Source organism: Lepisosteus platostomus, chromosome 12 (assembly GCF_059453375.1).
Source record: "Lepisosteus platostomus isolate fLepPlt1 chromosome 12, fLepPlt1.hap1, whole genome shotgun sequence".
Classification (NCBI taxonomy): domain Eukaryota; kingdom Metazoa; phylum Chordata; class Actinopteri; order Semionotiformes; family Lepisosteidae; genus Lepisosteus; species Lepisosteus platostomus.
Window position 1 is genome coordinate 5,290,418 of NC_142622.1, and position 18,585 is coordinate 5,309,002.

An 18,585-nucleotide genomic window follows, 5' to 3' on the forward strand; every position below is an offset into this window, starting at 1 on the left:
GATTGCCCCCGTATCATTGTACAGTACCATAGGCTGTAGTCTGTCAGCTTTAAACCAATGAAAAATAAAACCGAGTTCCTGTTTTGATACTTAGGGGACTGGTGCATAATCTCAATGCGCGTTGCAATAAGATTTAAAAAAAGAATGTTTCATTTACGTTTAGGGTGACAGATAATTAATATCAAATAATTAATTTACACAGAGATGTACTGGGGGAAATACATACTCTTCGTGCACAGCAAAGCTTCGATGCTGTAATACCGAACAGCAGCAGCACCTACAAAATATTCAAATTTGACGATTTTTGTTGAACTGCTCCTAGCCGGAGAGCGAGTCGCTCGCATTGCCCTCCTCTCTGCAGGTGGTGAAGCGCTGCTGTACAGTATCTTGTAATATCTATTTCTGCAGCAGCAATGCTGGGAAGCCATGGCATACAGCCAGTGACATTAGTTTTTAATAATGCTAAAAACTGTTTTCTGCACCTCTCTTCGAGCTTAGTTTCACAGCTTCGCCTTCAAGAGGTAGTACTCTGAGACCTTACGTTGTCGTGTTAGTGATATCCATGTACCTAACCAATTGCCAATGCTTGCGTATTGTTTGTAGTCAGGACTTAGCATAAATAAAGATGTCGAAATACAGTCTAATACTAAACTCGCTTATAAGGTGGATCTTTACACCTTTGAGTCTGAATCATAGCTGAGACGGATACTCAAATACAGCGCAGGGTTTAGAGCCGACTGCCACGGTCCAGTATTTGCAGGGGGGTTTCTCATTTTCATCTCGTTTGGACTCAACGGTCTTGTACTAGAACTGATTTCTTGATTAATTGATTCATTTGAAACCTTTCCGCGGTGAGGAGCTGGAGATGACCCTTTTAATAGACTCCCCACAGGATGAGACCTCGGCCGCGTGATTGCGATGCGAGGTGTTTCTGTTTCTGTTTTCTTTTTGCGTTTCCAATCAGAACCAAGCCCTGGAGCTCTCCTGGGACCGCTGTCAACCCGTGTACCTCAGCTGGACGAAATGCCTGCAGTCTTCATTCCAGGGGGAGAGCGTTGTAGAGGTCAACAGGCACTTGGGTGCCAGGCTTGGAATCAAAGATGGAGAGCAGGTAGGGATGTCATGGACAGCTTCTCCAGCTCCTGAGTTCCTGGTGTCATATTTTACACAAACGGCTGCAAAGCACAACCTCAAAACAGAGACACCCACCTACTGCATGACAAACCCTTGAGCTTCACTCTATGTTTGCCTAACAACATCATTCTTATCACAAGGAAGTTACCATTATGATGACGATTATTGTGATAATTACATATGTGCTGTTTCTTTATACTGTATGTGAATGTGTGAAGTTTTATTACATTATTTTCCAGGCATTTCTCAGACCTTGCTGGCAGATCCTATCCATTCAGCAGGTGTTTGTGGAACCACTGTCATCTGATGACTGGGAGATATTGGTATGTGTTTAGTCTGCAATTTTTTAATGTAAACCAAATGCTCTCATCTACTGTATATGACAAATTAACTTGAATATTCACATTTTGACCCAATCATGCGTTTGTCAGAAGTGAGAATGGACATCACTTAAATGTGATAAAAATGGCGCGGGTGTGTTATTGTCCCACTGAGATTACACGAGCTGACGACGGGCTGTCACTTTTCTTTCAGGAGCTTCACAGCTCAGCACTTGAGCGACACCTCCTTGACCAGATAAGGGTCGTGTATCCAAACGGACTGTTTCCCGTGTGGGTGGACCAGCACACTGTCATCTACGTCAGGATAGGTTTGCAATTTGCACTCTTCCCTCTATCCGCAATTGTTCTGTAGCAGGTATTCGGTGCTATGCCGAATAACACACTTATTACACGTTTAAGGGGAGCCTAATCCCAGCTCCAGGTCTCCAGGTATTTAATTTTGAAATACGTGAAGCAGGTGTTCATTCATAAGCAGGAGGAAAAGACATTGTCAATGTTAGTAGGAGACTTAATAATTAATGTTTTTGCCACTTTTGCTGATTTCTTGGATGTGTACTAAAGCTAGTTTTAGTGACCATTGAGCTTGCTTTTAGAAATAGTCCCTGGCTTGCATTAGAAAAAAACATGAAAGTTTGACTTCAGTCAGTGTTATTTACGGTTGTATTCCCATGACGTAGTTAACCTAGTGTGAGGCAAAGTTTAGACTTACTATAGTGGTTTTGTGTAAGCTGGATATTGACTTCTTACCTATGATTAATCTTCATACAATTACAACCTCCAAACTCCAGCCAGCAAAAAAAAACAACAATATTGTTCACACATATGTTGTGTGTTAAGTCCTTAAATGTGTCATTGTTATGTCAATTGTGGTCCAGCATCTGTCTCCCGAGTAACAATGACAGACTGTTTGTAACGCGTTGATCTTCCTGTTCCTGCTCGGCTCCAGCTGCCCTCACGCCCGCTGCTCCGTATGGCCGGCTGGAGCAGCTCACCGAGCTGATCGTCTCCCCCAAGCTGCGCCAAGACGGGGAGAGCCCGGCGCGCCCTTCTGCCCCCCCGAACTGGCAAGCAGATGCCGGTCAGGCTCGGGGTCCGCACGGGCCAGACGACGCCCCGGGGAGAGACGCGTTGGGCGATCTGCGGAGCCTGATCCGATCCATGTTCGCCGGGAGCCCTGCCCCCCAGAGGGAGGTTCCCGCTGTCCCTTCGGTGCCGCCCGTCCTCGGGGACGCTGTTTTCAGAGTGAGCAGGAGCGCCCCCTTCCCTGCCGGCCGGCAGAGCCCCGCTCACGGAGCAGCCCACGTCTTCCCCTGGCGCCACCCCTGCGCGGCCCGCGGCGGGGCCCCGTTCGCTGTCACCTACGGCCGGCTGTCCGGGCTGCACCGCCCCAGGGAACCTAGGGAAAAGCCGCACAGGACGCTGTCCCAGCCCGAGAGGAAGAGGGGCCCCGAGGCTCAGGGCGCTGGAGACCAGCTCGGGTCCGGAGGGGGCGCCGCAGAGCCCCTGGCCGTCAGGATCATATGCCATGGGGTGGAGGAGCTGGCGGACGCCCAGGGCTGCGGCAGCAGGAGAGGGATGCCGTATGGTGGGAGGGTGTGGGTGAGTGGGGGGCCGCAGCACGGCTCAGTGGTTCGAGCTCCAGACTCGTTACTGGAGTTGGTGGGTTCAGACACCGTAGCGAGGTACGTCACTCAGATTGCTCCGGAAGAGTAAACGAGGGGTAGGAAAGCACGTTGCTTGGACACAACAGTGTCGATATACAGTAAGATTACAGCCACAGAGCTGCCTTCAATTTGGAGCTGGTGACAGGAATGTTTACAAAGGGTTTAAAATAGGTTTTTAAATGTGTGTAGTTGATGCTTTTGACTCTAGTGATTACCTTGAATCTTGTTGATTCACCTGTAGGATAGCAGGATACAGTATATACTGTATACATTTAATTTAGAAAATACAGTAAAAGCCTATTTGCCTCACTGTTTTTGGCAGCAGGGGAGATGCTGTAAAGAATTCCAATGTGTTCTGTGAACAAATGGAACTGGGATCCTAACAAAGCCGCTCACTGTAAATGATTCTAAGTGCGGTTCAAAAGGAGTTCAATGTCTTTGGGTGAACAAGCATGGGAAATGTCAAATACTGTATATCACATTGATTCAGTGGTTAAATGACTGATATACTGTATGTTTCAGTACCCTTCTATATTGCTTTGTATTGTTTTCCAAATCCCGGCCTGTGTGTCTCATTATCCTTATTGTCCACAGATTTCAGAATCCATTAGAAGAAGACTGGGTATTGATTTCTGCACAGCCGTTAGAATACAGCCATTAAACTCAGTCCCAGAAATAGCATCCTGTGTCCGATTGCAGCCCTTGCAATCACTGGTGAGTTGAACCGTAGATTTTGTAGGACATAAAATGCAAAGCTCTCTCCAGTTAAAAAGATTAAAAGCATCTTTGCTAGAAGTGTAAAGCACATGGGTTTCTTTAGAGTATTTTTTTTTTCTTGAGTGGAGTCATTGGTCTAGTTATTGTATAGCCCAGCTTCTCTTCTGTTTCTGAAACCCCCACTTAAGTGAAAGTGCCTGTCTTTGTTTGTGTCTGTTGTGTGTAGAAAATGCTCCAGCCTTGTAGTGCTTTTATGTCTCAGTTTCCCATATTGAAACTAAGAGACCTGACAGAAGTGTTTAATCTTTACCTTTCCTCAGCCGCAGAAGGTCAAGGAGCAGGATGTCCAGTCTGCTTTCCTGGACTGGCTGCAAGCTCAGAATAATGAAGAGCTGCCTTGGCTCACAGGGAGGTCCAGCTTTGTCGCCTTGACAGTCCACGAAGGCAAGTGTTTTACTGATCATTCATTCGGAGCCGTAGTGGAAGAGGAGGATGTTTTAAAGTAGTGAATGGGATAAGCCATTAACTGGTATCATGTCCAACTAAACCTGTTCTAGAGGTCCCTTGGCTTTTAAAGTGGGTTTGATCCTATCAGATGATCATTTCTTACTTTTAGGTCAGGATACACAGGATGATGTTGCTTAGCCTTTGCTCTGATTTGAGAATTTCAACTGTAATGCTGAGGTCTACTACTTAAAATTTCTCAGAAAACATGGAGTTTGCCTTGACTGTGATGAAGCCAGAATCCAAAAAGACAGGAAACGGTGAATCAGATGAGGTTTTCATGTTGACGACCAGTTTGCTGGAAAAAACAGACATACAGGTGGGTTATTGATTATTGTTTGCTTAATAGATGGGAGTCCTGTGCTCATTTAAGGTAATGATAGTTTCCAGTAATTGAATTCACGTATTCTGACTTGAAAGTGAATTCAGTTGTGTTTTTCATGTAACATGATGGGTTCCATTGAGCCGTGTAAATGCAGAAATTATCGTTTGGTCCAGAAATTAACAAAAAACTGTAAAGAATAAAGTTACCTTTGGAACCAGCTTTTTAACTTTTTTCTATAGAGTTGAAAGGAGTTCACTTAGTCTTTTAAGATGATTGTCCAGTATTATTTTTATGCAGATCTTAATTGGATTTTGCCTTTCAGTACACTAGTTGTGATGATCTCAAGTCCAATGTGTTTGTATGCAGCTATCAAGGTATCCACAGGCAGCTGGGTCAGAATCTGTGCGAGCACAGGATCCCAGCCAGATTCTTGCCCCACCAGTAGAATCTCTGGGGTAAGTCTTTTTCTCAAGAGACATGGCAAGCCTACATTTCATTTACCCCCTTGAGCCACAAAACCTGGAAACCGGAACACTTTTTCACCCAAGAAATGACTGTTAATAGGCAAAACTTTGTAAATTACGGAGTTAAAAGTTTCATTGCCGAGAGTAGCGGGGTTATAAACCACACGCTTACCTTGTGACAATGTGTCCATCTTTCACACTGCAGAGGAGTGGAAGACATTGCTGACTCTGCCTTTGAGCACATCTCCCAGAGCCTGATGGGACGGCCTCTCTCCCAGGAGCTGCTGTCTGTAGTATCAGGGCTCAGGAACGGAGCACTTCTCCTCACAGGACTCAAGGTAATAACACACTGAGTGAGGAGTAGCAGTATCTGGGCACCTCTGTGTAGCATAAACTTTTCTGTATTGACTCGGTGTATTGAAACCTACAAAAACTATTTCAATATAATATGATTGTGTTTCAATATAATATGAATCTGTGTTTCAGATTTTTTAGAAAAAGTGTAGAATGCCATTATACATAGTTATTATTACCTTTTCATGTTGCATTAAGTAATATTTGATCTGAAAAGTTAATATGGTTCTTTAACGGAAGGTTGTCTTAGGAAATCATCTCTGACTGTGCTGTGACTTACCCCGCAGGGCAGTGGGAAGACAGCTCTTGCCACAGCTCTCTGCAGAAAAGCAGCTGATGTCTTGGATGCTCATGTGGAAGTAATTGACTGTCAAAAACTAAGAGGTAAGAGTAAGGCCCCTCCCAGATAAAGCTGTGCAACACTGGCTGTGGACTGTGAATTTGGAGTAAATGTCATTATTTTGTTTTTTGTTACCATTAAAATTGTTTCACTTTGCTTACTTCATAAATCATAAGCTAGTAATTTCTTTCTGTGTATTATTTTGTTCTTTAATTCACCTGTAAATTGAAGTTGCCTTGTGCATAATATGAAACCTTCAGTAATTACAAACTATCTTTTCCCATTTGTCCATTGTTTTTTGATTTTGACTTTTGTGGTTTTCCCTCGTAATAGGAGTGGCTTCAGTGTCCGTCTGGCACAGCAAGACATACCAGATCCTTTTGGTCTCATATCTTCCTTCCATCCATTTTCTAACCACTTTATCCAATTCAGGGTCACTGGGGAGCCAGAGCCTATCCCAGCAAGCAACAGGCACAGGGCAGGGTACACCCTGGACAGGACGCCAGTCCATCGCAGGGCACAAGGCAGGGTACACCCTGGACAGGACGCCAGTCCATCGCAGGGCACAAGGCAGGGTACACCCTGGACAGGACGCCAGTCCATCGCAGGGCACAAGGCAGGGTACACCCTGGACAGGACGCCAGTCCATCGCAGGGCACAAGGCAGGGTACACCCTGGACAGGACGCCAGTCCATCACAAGGCACAAGGCAGGGTACACCCTGGACAGGATGCCAGTCCATCACAGGGCACAAGGCAGGGTACACCCTGGACAGGACGCCAGTCCATCACAGGGCACAAGGCAGGGTACACCCTGGACAGGACGCCAGTCCATCACAAGGCACAAGGCAGGGTACACCCTGGACAGGACGCCAGTCCATCACAGGGCAGGCAGACACCGTCATGCACACGCTCACACCACGGGCAGTGTTTCTGAAGCCAGTTAACCTACCAGTGTGTTTCTAGACTGTGGGAGGGAACCAAAGTATCTGGAGGAAACAGCCCCAGGCCTGTGAGGCAGCAGTGCTATCCACCATGCCACTCTTGACTCATATCTTTCAGAAGATATTTAAGAATAAGTGGAAAAGACGATGGAGCAGAGACGCAAACCTTGGACCTGCCCTTGTCTCTGCAGTGTGCCGGTCGAGTCTGGGAGACCCATCTACATCTGCCGGGGTCCTTTAGGGTCCGGCTGACCCACTAGTTCCATTCGGGCTGTTCGTCTCATGTTCCCGCTTTGTGGCGTTTGCAGGGAAGAGAGGGGAGACGGTCCGAAAGAAGCTGGAGGAGGCGTTTGAGGAAGCCGCGTGGAGGCAGCCCTCTGTGGTGCTCCTGGACGACCTGGAGCAGCTGGCCGGGGCCGCGGCCGCCCCCGAGCAGGAGCACGGCCCGGAGGCGCTCCGCAGCCAGCAGCTGGCCCAGGGTAGGGGCACCGCCCACGAGCACACCAGCCGGGGCTGTGGGAGGGAGAGTGTCAGCTGTCTTCTTTCATGTGATGTCTGGATGAGATCCTTGGATCGTGACAACTCCTAGTGGGCTGGATGGGCCGAATGGCTGTTTCTCATTTGTAGCCTTTACTGTGTTCTAATGTTCAGGGTTACGTTTCAGTACCTATAGATGTTAATCTATAGATTAACATCTTGCTGCTCTTTTATCCTATTAAAATATTGCATATCATTTATAAAAGTACAGCTTTATTAAAATAACATTTATTGGTTTTAATGTCATAAAAAGAAATAATTCATGTTGTTCCGAATCTGTGTCTTGATCATCTCCGTTATCACATATGAGCCAATTTAGACATAATAGAAACTTGCAAAGCAAAACAAATTGGTATTAAATTTACTTTGAAGTTAAGTTTACAATTCTAATAAGGGATGCTATGGATACACTTCAATAACAAACTTAAAAGGGACAGATTTTGAAGTATGACTGATGTAGAGATCTTTGCATCTCAGGGGTTTTTGTGCTCTTTTGTTGTTTCAGCCTTGAAGGATCTAGTGAGTGATGCTGTTGTACACGGCAGACTGATTGCCTTGATTGCTACCAGCCAGAGTGAGCACACCCTCCACCCTTCATTGACATCAGCGCAGGGCTCTCATTTCTTTCAGTGCATCAAGGAGATTCCCCGCCCCAGCCAGGTACTGCTTCGCTGTGGGATATTGTATCAGTGGGATACAGTACAGCTCTTAGAGTTTAGAGCCTCCCCCTTCATATAGCCTGACGGTTACCTTTATTCTTACACTGTTCATTTCTTTATAAGGAGAACTGGGCCTGTGTGAGTCAGTATTTTAATATTGTATCATGAAAGGGCAATACAAAGAATGTCCTTTGCTGAAGGAATATTGTAGTTTTTCAAGCACTTTAGAACAAGATGAAAGATGTTTTAATTTAAATTGAAGTGACATATGAATAGAGCACTCCAGGCTTATTCTTTTTTTCATATTTATTGGGATTATTTGCAAAAGGGTGGTATTATTACATTGACTGATGTAGTAAGTTATTCCATTGAAAATGTTTGTTAATATTCAAAACGTTTCTGGTCTCTATGTTGTTTTGCAGGCCCAAAGAAGTGAAATTCTTCGAGCAATAATTAAGAGCAAAAGCAACATTGCTGAAGATAGCCTGGGAGTACTTGATCTCGAGTCAGTTTCCAGGGAAACTGAAGGTTACCTGGCGAGCGATTTCACCCTGCTGGTTGAAAGAGCAGTTCACGCCAGTGTTCTTCACAACAGAATCACAGCTTCAGGTACTGCGTAGCGCACTTTAGACCATCATGCAAACTCCATTCAGTCTTCTCCAATAGTAGCCAACCGGGAAGGGCTTTACTCACAATGCACCAGGAGGAGCTGTCAAGGACTGCTTGTACATTAAATAAATGTCTAGTTCAATATAATTGGCATGATCCTTTCACTGCCATAAAATATCACTGAAGCATGCTTGATCTTCAAATTTGACATGTTGATCACATTTCTGTATGAATTCACTTGATGGATAGTTACATTTAAATGAGGTGAGTACAGACACATCTGAGAATGTTAACTGACAGCCCTTTCAGATTTAGACATAGAGGATGTATTTACTGCTAAATGAAATATAGAGCCAAATAATGATGGATACAATTCAAGCAGTTCGTATTCTTTTCTTATGTAAAAAAAACACAAAATAATGTAGGATGGCATTTATTATTCTTATTTGTGTGTTTTTCCAGGTTAATTTGAAAGGTAGTTTGGTTTTTTCTTGAATTACAATTTATTGGGCTGCGATCTGGTCATCTCTCCAGGGCTACGTGGGGGGAGTCAGGAGTAAGCAAAAAAAAACCTTTATTTGTAATCAAAATCAAAGGGAACGACCTGAGGCAAATTCAACAGACACTTAAGAGATGTGCTCTACACACCCACTGTGCTGGTTTAGGGTTGCACAGGTACAGAGTAATGAATGCAGCATGGCATCCTCTCTGGATGCCCCCCGTGTTTCCAATCCTAAATCACCCAGCATGAGTCTGTTCTTCTCAGAGGTGTTTTTGGCCACCTCTGACTTCCAGCAGGCACTCAGAAGCTTCACCCCGCCCTCTCTCCTGAGTTCCCGCCTGAACGCCCCCCCCGAGGCAGGCTGGGACCGCGTCGGGGGCCTGAGGGAGGTCCGGCAGGTGCTGATGGACACCGTTCAGCTTCCAGCAAAGGTAGGCCATTGCTTAACAGCGCTGGGGCCCCCAGCCTCTGCTCAGCTTCAGTCTATAATGAATAGTGTCTGACTATACAAGTATCAGTATCCGCTCCAGAGTGGTACAGTTTAACGTGGACTGTAAAGATGGCTCAGGAACATGTGGCACTCTCACCCCCTTTGCCTGGCTTTTGCACCGTTGCATAATCGACACTGGGACAAAATTCACACACGACGGTTGTTACTTTCTAGGTAATTGCTGTAATGATCACCTAATTAATAGATATTTATTGTTTAGTGCTTTGTGCATTCACAATTAAAACAAAAATACCCAGAAAATGCCCAGGGTTGAAATGGAGCTCCGACATCAATTTTGAATTCCCCTCCCTTTTTCCCCACCTTCTCTTCCTGTGGGGTTCATGGTGGTTTTTGTCCTGTGTTCCAGTATCCTGCCCTGTTTGCAAGTCTGCCCATCCGACAGCGCTCTGGAGTGCTGCTGTACGGAGCTCCGGGCACAGGGAAGACTTTGCTAGCAGGAGCTGTTGCCAAAGAGAGCGGAATGAACTTCATCAGCATCAAGGTGCAGCAGGCTTCCTATCCCCAACTCTTTCCAAAATATGGCTTTTTCCCAAGAACTTTAGGTCACCACTAATGTCATCTGTTAGTTGACAGGTGGTCGCATTTTTTTGAAGTGGGTTTATTTACTTGTACCACAAATACAGTCTTACAGATTTTTGTACTTGTAAGACCTGTTTACCTCCGCTAATTCCTTTCAGAAAGCCAGAAAGGCTGGTTTGTAAGCTAACATTGCAGGGACGGCCGCAGCACAGTAAATCTAACAATGGATGTTTGTTGTCATCTCAACATGCTCGTTGCAAATCCACAAAAAACTGTAAGAGGTCATCTTAAGCAGAAACGTTTAAAAGAAATATTTCACACTGACTTGGTTTGAAAATGTAAATATCCTCACTGAGTGACTTGTAACAAGAACAGTATACTATTTGAACTTTCCAGAAATGGTGGATACAGCAACTAACCCATGATAAACAGAAATGCTCACACCATTTTCCTTTGCTACGCTTTTTCAGGGGCCTGAACTCCTCAGCAAATACATTGGAGCCAGTGAGCTGGCCGTGCGCGACGTGTTTCAGAGGTTCGTTTTGAACTGTACCGCTCTCTCAAGCATGTGTGCATTGTCTGTCAAAAGCCCGTGACGAGAAAGAATTACTGGGGACTGAGGAGGTCAGCCCATGGCAGAGTGGCTTGAATCTCCCATAGAATATGTGCCATCGTGTACGAAATGATGTTTGCAGTAACTCTCTCTTCCAGGGCCCAGGCTGCCAAGCCCTGCATCCTGTTCTTTGACGAGTTTGACTCCCTGGCTCCGCGCAGGGGGCACGACAGCACGGGAGTGACCGACCGTGTGGTCAACCAGCTGCTCACTCAGCTGGACGGCGTGGAGAGGCTGGATGGTAGGGCTGTCCTCTGTGCTGTACATCACAAGGCCCGATGGGCTCAGGAGATTAACTGCATTCCTGCAAAACCTTCACATTCGCAGGCCAACAAACAAAAAGAAAGAACTGCGGCTCTCATACTACACTATCGTTATTCAGATTTGTTTTTCTAAAGAGCGTTGATTTTAACTGCTAACAGAACGCCGTGTTTTTGTTGTATTACAAATTAAAGGAAGTGGAAGCTATGTGGGTTCAAAAGATGGGAACACTGCATATTATAGCTTGGACTGGCTCTGCTTTTGGCTCTTTTTATCCTTTAAACTTGACAAGCCTGTTATATACAGTATGAATGTCATAATTGATGTGGTCATCTGAGAATTCAAAACGTACATGTGAACAGTGAAAAGGGACTTGATTATTGATTACCTGTGGTTAAAATAGCAGATGTTCTGAGGAAAGCAGGTGCAGTGTAGCTTGCAGATTTACAAAAATGCTGAGGTGAGTTTGACTTATCTACCTTTGTGTTAACTTGAAAAATACATTCAAATTGTAACTCTAAAGAGATCTAAAGAATGAGGCCTGGGTCATGTTCAGAAGCTGGGCCTCACCTCACCAGCATGGGGATGGGAGAGCTCAGGCTGTTGTACAATGCCGTTGGTGGACCAGTAGGTGGTGCTTGTCCCTCAGCTGTAGTATTTCCAAACCATTATGGAGACCACAGACACTGTACCATAGGAGGGGCTATCCTTTGGATGAGACTTTGAACTGAAGTCATGCCCACCTTTTTCTCAGGCTTTATTTGTACTTTTTGACCTATATTTTTTACGTCCTGGATAAATTCTACCCTAGTTAAGGTTAATTGCTTTATGTCTCTTAGGGGTGTATGTGTTGGCTGCCACCAGTCGTCCTGACTTGATAGATCCGGCCCTTCTGAGACCCGGTCGTCTGGACAAATCTCTGTACTGTCCTCCCCCTGATCAGGTAGACTATCACGCCCTGTGACTTTCTCCATTAGAGAACAATTAGAAATGTAGAAATCGAAAGAGAAACACTCCTTCCTGGAATAAGGTGAAAAATGAATTAAAAAAATCATATCATCAATCATCATCACCTGGGTGATTTGCACATAAGATCATATGCGTTTAAAAGACTTAAGGGGAAAAAAAATGATTTATTCAGAAACACTGCAAGGAGGAAACAAGAAATTTCCTGCAGTGCTTTCCGTGAAGTAATTCTAAAGATGCGCAATCGTGCCATTATGTGTGGCATGATTAATTGCATAGCTTGGTGGTGTGTGTTCTATGATTTCCTGTGACGTGGGGCAGCGAGCGGCGGCGTTGTTGCAGGTCTGCTTCTCTCACGGGGGTGTTCTGTTCCCAACAGGAGGCCCGACTGGAGATTCTCAAGGCCCTTACTCAGACTGTACCGCTGGCGGGAGATGTGGACTTTGACCAAATGACAGCCGCCACCGACTCCTTCACTGGGGCTGACTTGAAGGCACTGCTGTACAACGCTCAACTAGAGGCAATTCATAGCAACCTGGGGGCCGGCTCTCTCCATGTAGGTGCATTCAAGATTTAGCACTGGTGTAGGGCGCCATTTCATTTGGCGTTGGCAAAAAACTTTGCAAGTCAACTTTACTTGTAAATAAATTCTGTGCACCAGTAGCCCTGCAGGTAAACTGACAGCTTAGATGGCTCTGTACTTGAATAGGGCCAAATGTTGTGGGAGATCTTGAAAAAATGTGCCCCCCCTCCCCTGTGCTAAAATCTTAAAATTCTGAGAAGATACTGTAATTTGCATGACTCTATACCTACACACATTTAATTCAGTTAACTTATCTTAAGAACTGGGAAATGAAAGGCATGAAACAAGTTTAGAATTGCCTTGCACTTTTAGTGGAAATTATCATGAATCTCGGCGCTGATGAGTTCAATAAAGAACCATTTTGTGTTGCGTTGTCCTGGCAGGAAGTGGGGTCTGGCTCGGACAGCGACGTCAGCTTGTCTTCCATGATCTTCCTGAACCACAGCAGCGGGTCAGACGACTCAGCAGGCGAGGGGGAGGGCGGGCTTGAACACTCCATGGTGCTGCTGGACTCCTCCGAGCTGCTTCCAGAGGACCCGCGTCACAACATGTGGCGCCTTTACTTCGGCAGCTCCTACGAGTCCGAGCTGGGGAACCCGACACCCTCAGAGCTGGTCAGACCTTCCACTGTGTCCTGTGTATAGAGATCCCTATACTCTCAGAGCCGGTCAGACCTTCCACAGTGTCCTGTGTGTAGAGATCCCTATACTCTCAGAGCCGGTCAGACCTTCCACAGTGTCCTGGGTAGAGATCCCTATACTCTCAGAGCTGGTCAGACCTTCCACAGTGTCCTGTGTGTAGAGATCCCTATACTCTCAGAGCTGGTCAGACCTTCCACAGTGTCCTGTGTAGAGATCCCTATACCCTCAGAGCCGGTCAGACCTTCCACAGTGTCCTGTGTAGAGATCCCTATACTCTCAGAGCCGGTCACTGATCTCTACAGTGTCCTGTGTTGAGATCCCTATACTCTCAGAGCCGGTCAGACCTTCCACAGTGTCCTGTGTAGAGATCCCTATACTCTCAGAGCCGGTCAGACCTTCCACAGTGTCCTGTGTTGAGATCCCTATACTCTCAGAGCCGGTCACTGATCTCTACAGTGTCCTGTGTTGAGATGAATAGACACAAACTGTGTGCTTAGTCTGTAAATCACCTCAGACATGACAGAAATCTTTAAAGGAAGAACTGATATCCTGTGCGCTTTACTGTTGTCCCATTTCACACATATTGTGTATCCTGTTGCGCATGTTCTGTGTGATTTTGGTTAATTGTTCCTGTGCGGATTAATATTATATTAATTCATATTGTAACGGCAGCTTTTGAGATAATGTCATGGCTGAATGCCAGGGGAGTGCACTGGGAAATCTAATGAGTGCTGCTCAAAGTGGCAAAGCTCTTTCGTGAAATATTGTGATCTGCAGCTGCTGTGGACTAACACTGAGTATGTTCTCACCTCTCTCCCTGTCATTCAGGTGTGAAGAGTCATTCTTATGAAACTCAATAGCTCTATTGAGAAACCAGAATGGCAAATCGCACAGAACGTGGCAGAGAATATAAAGCAAAATGTGAAAATGAACATATTAATTATATATGGTACAGTACACTGCTCTTTTAATAATTAAACCTGAGGTGCTAAAATGTCTTATAGTTTCACAGGAAATATTGAAATATTTTGCAAAAAGACTCAAACACTTGTAACACTTACATCAGATTAATGTAGGTGCACGGTCTTGCCAGTTTTTGCCAACATTTCTCAATTGGGAAATATATTTTTATATTTATGCTTTCTCAGATAAACTAGTGCAGTTCCGCATCTAGTGTACGTCGTAAAAGACGTTATATTAAAATACGGAATTATAAATAATTCTGTATTTTCCGACACCGATGGCTGTTTCCCTGCTGTAGAATTCACAGTGCCTGTCGGGACCAAACTCGATGACCCACGATATCACTGGAGCCTCGCTGAGGGACATGGCCTCTTCCCAGACCCCAGCGTTCATGGCATCACTGCAGGAGGGATTTCAGGAGCTGAGCCATGAGCAGTTAGATCACCTGCGAGCGGAGATCAGCAGCATCAAAGCCAACTACCGCAGCAGGATGATGGTGAGGCACCAGGGCACAGCCCGCTGTGGTGAAGAGTCGTAATCTAACTTTGTTGTGCTTGTTTCAGAACGGAAATAAAAGCTTCAAAACAAGGAAAGGGCGATCGGCTCCTTTCTTGCCAGTGAGCATCATTAAATAACCACAACACAGTGTTTGAAAAGGAAGAAAAGAGGTGGTAACATTGGATTTGTCAAGGGCTGTGCGAGTATGGAACAAGCTCCCGAGCTGCGATATAGATAGATAATACTTTATTAATCCCGTAGGGAAATTTATGAAATTGATGATATTAAAGCTGATACTCTGGCTTCGTCCAGGAAGAGATCCTTGGCTCCATTAGCTGCCAACAACATCTGAATATCTCTTGTTTTTAAAACTCAAACCCAATTCCAATTTTTTCCTTTTCATCTGCCCTTTTTTGTTTGATTTGTATGTTATTTCTCTCCTGGTTAGAATCACTGTTTGGGCCAGGGGGAATGTTTTTCCCAACACCGATTATAGTAGCTGTGATGCTTGTCTTCCTGTTTTTGTGTTGCTGTACGACATATATTATTCCAGTGCTTTGAAATATGGTAATGAATATGTTTGCGCATCAGTATGATCTGATAAGAACGCAAGAATCTAAAGTATGGGAGCCTCCTGGGAGTCCATATGAAGAATCTAACTTTTAATCATTTTCAAGAATAAAAAGGAGGGAATTGAAAGGGAAATCAAATAAGTAAATTGATTCTTAAAATGTAGAGAGCTTTGCAAAAAATATATTGGTGCTTTTAGAAAATATATTTCAAGGATGTAATTGCTGCGCTACAGTACATGCAGAATTTTAGAAAACAGTGCGTCAACAAAGTACACTGTTTAGGTTACTTTAGAAGACAATGTACCAAAACAATATATGCTGTCTGGGTCGTTAGAATTAGCCGAAAGTAACTGATAAGCTTTGAATAACAAATCTAGTGGTGCTTCTTCTCTTGCTTTACGATGTAACCTGTTTTCTCTTAGGGAAAGGGGAAGTTTTAGAAGGGACAAAGCGCTGAGCTTTTTTACAGCGCAACGTCTTATAAAAACCCTGTACTGCTTGTAACAAATTGAGTCTCTGGTTGCAATTTGCGAAGTGGCAGCAGGGCTCCCAATATTGCAATATTGAAATAAAGACCTTACTCAGGTGAACTCTCTCTTGTGGCTTCCTTGATAGTTATATTTCCATGACACCAGCTATGAGAAGTCTTGCCTTGTCCAGTTCCAGCTCACTGGAAAATCATTCCCCAAGCAGGGGGACCATAAGTCAGTCCAGAAAGAGCTTTGAGCAGGATGTGTCTAAAGCTTGACATGCTAACAGGAACGGTCATATACAGTGACGTGCTGGTGCTCCAGGACAAGTGATGGGTTTTCTTTTCTGCAGGTGTTTTGAGTAAAATGTGCAGGCTGCCACTGCTCACACATTGTGCTTCTTGCTCTGGTTGCAGGAAGAGTCCTTCCTCACGCAGGCAGCACCCAGCAAAGCAGCCTTGCTCATTTGCCAGTCCCACCTGACGGGAGCGCTGGCCAGCACCAGGGCCTCCGTCGGCAAGCAGGACTGGAAGAAGTACCACGAGCTGTGAGTCCCCCGTTACTGGCTCAGTGACGCTCCCCTGTGTTTGATCTCGGGAGACGCCTGCCACTCTGTGTTGAAATGACCGACATCTTAAATAATAATAATAATAATAATTGCTTACACTTATATAGCGCTTTTTCTGGACACTCCACTCAAAGCGCTTTACAGGTAATGGGGACTCCCCTCCACCACCACCAATGTGCAGCATCCACCTGGATGATGCGACGGCAGCCATAGTGCGCCAGAACGCTCACCACACATCAGCTATCAGTGGGGAGGAGAGCAGAGTAATGAAGCCAATTCACAGAGGGGGATTGTTAGGAGGCCATGATTGATAACAGCCGATGGGGAAATTTGGCCAGGATGCCAGGGTTACACCCCTACTCTTTTCGAGAAACACCCTGGGATTTTTAATGACCACAGAGAGTCAGGACCTCGGTTTTACGTCTCATCCGAAGGACGGCGCCTGTTTACAGTATAGTGTCCCCGTCACTACACTGGGGCATTAGGACCCACATGAGCCGCAGGGTGAGCGCCCCCTGCTGGCCCCCCTAACACCTCTTCCAGCAGCAACCTTAGTTTTTCCCAGGAGGTCTCCCATCCAGGTACTGACCAGGCTCACACCTGCTTAGCTTCAGTGGGTTGCCAGTTGTGAGTTGCAGGGTGATATGGCTGTAAATGGGTCCTGACGGATAATAAACAGGTTTCTGCTGTTTTTCAGAAACTGAAAAGTGATTTAGAAGAATTCAGTTTTTTTCATATATTGTGCTTTTCTTTTGTATACAAAAATATAAATATAAATATAAAAATATATACTTTTGTATACAAACCTGTAACATACACTACGTGCATAGAAAAGCACTGAAGAATGTTTTTCCCGGATTAACCTGACACAGGTGACTTATTTTTCCTGAAAGGAGAAGTTTGTGTAGGGAAAAGAGATAAAATGTTGAACTGTCTTTATGTCCTATCACCTCCGTCCCAGTTTCTTTTTTGTTGCTTATAATAAATGACCAATCCTATAAGGGGGAAGAGGAGTATACCATAAAACATAACGAGTTAATACAATCACACGACCCTATAGAGTCAAATTTGCTTTAATCGAGTGTTACTTAATCTAAGGAGTGAAAATAAGGATACCGTATACTGTATAATGTTTTTGTCTCTTACGTGATGTTAATCTTTGTACTTTCAGGTATGATGCTTTTAGGAACACCTGTGAAGGCAGGACTCAAGGCCCACCCACCACAAAACCTGGTCAAAGAGTGACTTTAGCATAGCGATTCAGCACTGCACCCAAAGGTGGCTGGAATGGCAGTGCGAGACAGCTTTTCTTAGTACACACCCTGTCAGCATCTGACCTGAGTTCACCTTATATTTAAATCTAAAATGTGTGCAAGTTCTAAACGTAAAGAGATCAATGTGCTCGAAAAGTGTTGTACATTAGAGATGTGTTCTAATGAAAACTAAAAAGATAATTAAGTCTAATTAATCCCTGTGTAATCACATATTTGGGCTCCTTCAAGGACCCAAAGCAGCCAGTTTCTACTTCTTTAATTGAGGATAAATGAGAAAATAACTTTTTCCTTTTTATGTTTCTTTTATTCAGTCCTTTTTCCCCAAAAAACGAACTGTGATTCCACTATAGAACTTTTTTTTGTTTGAGGATTTACTGTGTGACTATTCATCAACAACGATACCTCAGGTTGTTGGAGTGTTTAAATTCAGTGCACTTTCAAAAAAGGACAATGAAGAAATATTTCATATTCTTTTTTAATTCAGTTGAAGAGTTCTTATAACACTGCAAAACACAATGTAACTTACTTTTAGATGAAACTCACATTGGCTCTTGTTCAGTGGCAATTGTTAACCAATGCAGAATGTTTAACATTTTTAGTGTGATCCGTGATGCAGTATTATGAGATTTCTACCACTTTACACATCAAGCATGAACATGCAGTAATGTTGAAATTACCATTAAAACCTGTGATCAGTATGTGAATAATTAATTCAGTGAAAGACATTCAAATTAGAAATATAAAACAGGCAATAGCCTAAAAACCCACTGGGCCATTTCTTCAGTTTGTTTCTAATTAAATTAAGTAATTTCTAATGTGATTAAATTTGATACAATTAATAATAACTGCATCTGAATGACTGTAGAATACTTGCTCATAGCGACATTTTACAAATTAAGACTGACCTTGAAATTGCAGCCTACTCCATACTAGATGTAAATTTTATACAGTATGTAATTATTCTGGCCAAATATTTTTAAGGAAAATAGTGTAATAAAATAAAACAGTAATCAAAACTGTGAGTGCCTTGCTGTGACATGCTGTGCTGTGACCT

At 44.3% G+C, this 18,585-nt stretch overlaps 1 protein-coding gene across 2 annotated transcripts; it reads left to right on the forward strand.

Moving 5' to 3' along the window:
- The first annotated feature begins 61 nt into the window (after positions 1-61).
- pex1 (peroxisomal biogenesis factor 1) lies at positions 62-18,550 on the forward strand. 2 transcript variants are annotated; one of them, XM_088600558.1, is made up of 24 exons: positions 63-521; positions 965-1,111; positions 1,374-1,457; positions 1,669-1,783; positions 2,422-3,074; positions 3,734-3,853; positions 4,177-4,300; positions 4,564-4,679; positions 5,052-5,140; positions 5,355-5,487; positions 5,791-5,887; positions 7,094-7,264; positions 7,828-7,982; positions 8,404-8,590; positions 9,357-9,523; positions 9,950-10,084; positions 10,593-10,657; positions 10,834-10,976; positions 11,836-11,939; positions 12,342-12,518; positions 12,929-13,159; positions 14,448-14,645; positions 16,106-16,236; positions 17,429-18,550. In XM_088600558.1, the coding sequence occupies exons 1-24, from the start codon at positions 414-416 to the stop codon at positions 17,511-17,513; spliced, it is 3,735 nt and encodes a 1,244-aa protein (XP_088456684.1). In that variant the 5' UTR covers positions 63-413; the 3' UTR covers positions 17,514-18,550. The 2 variants fall into 2 exon arrangements, 1 of the variants encoding a protein (XP_088456684.1); XR_015925611.1 differs by lacking the exons at positions 16,106-16,236; positions 17,429-18,550 and adding an exon at positions 14,015-14,135 and having other exon boundaries at positions 62-521; positions 14,448-14,585.
- The last annotated feature ends 35 nt before the right edge of the window (positions 18,551-18,585 follow it).

Coding starts and splice junctions, on each gene's coding strand:
- pex1 (XM_088600558.1), top strand. CDS start 414: ATGCTGGGAAGCCATGGCATACAGCCAGTGACATTAGTTTTTAATAAT. Junction 3,854..4,176: donor TGCAGCCCTTGCAATCACTG/GTGAGTTGAACC, acceptor ACCTTTCCTCAG/CCGCAGAAGGTCAAGGAGCA. Junction 11,940..12,341: donor ACTGTCCTCCCCCTGATCAG/GTAGACTATCAC, acceptor TGTTCCCAACAG/GAGGCCCGACTGGAGATTCT.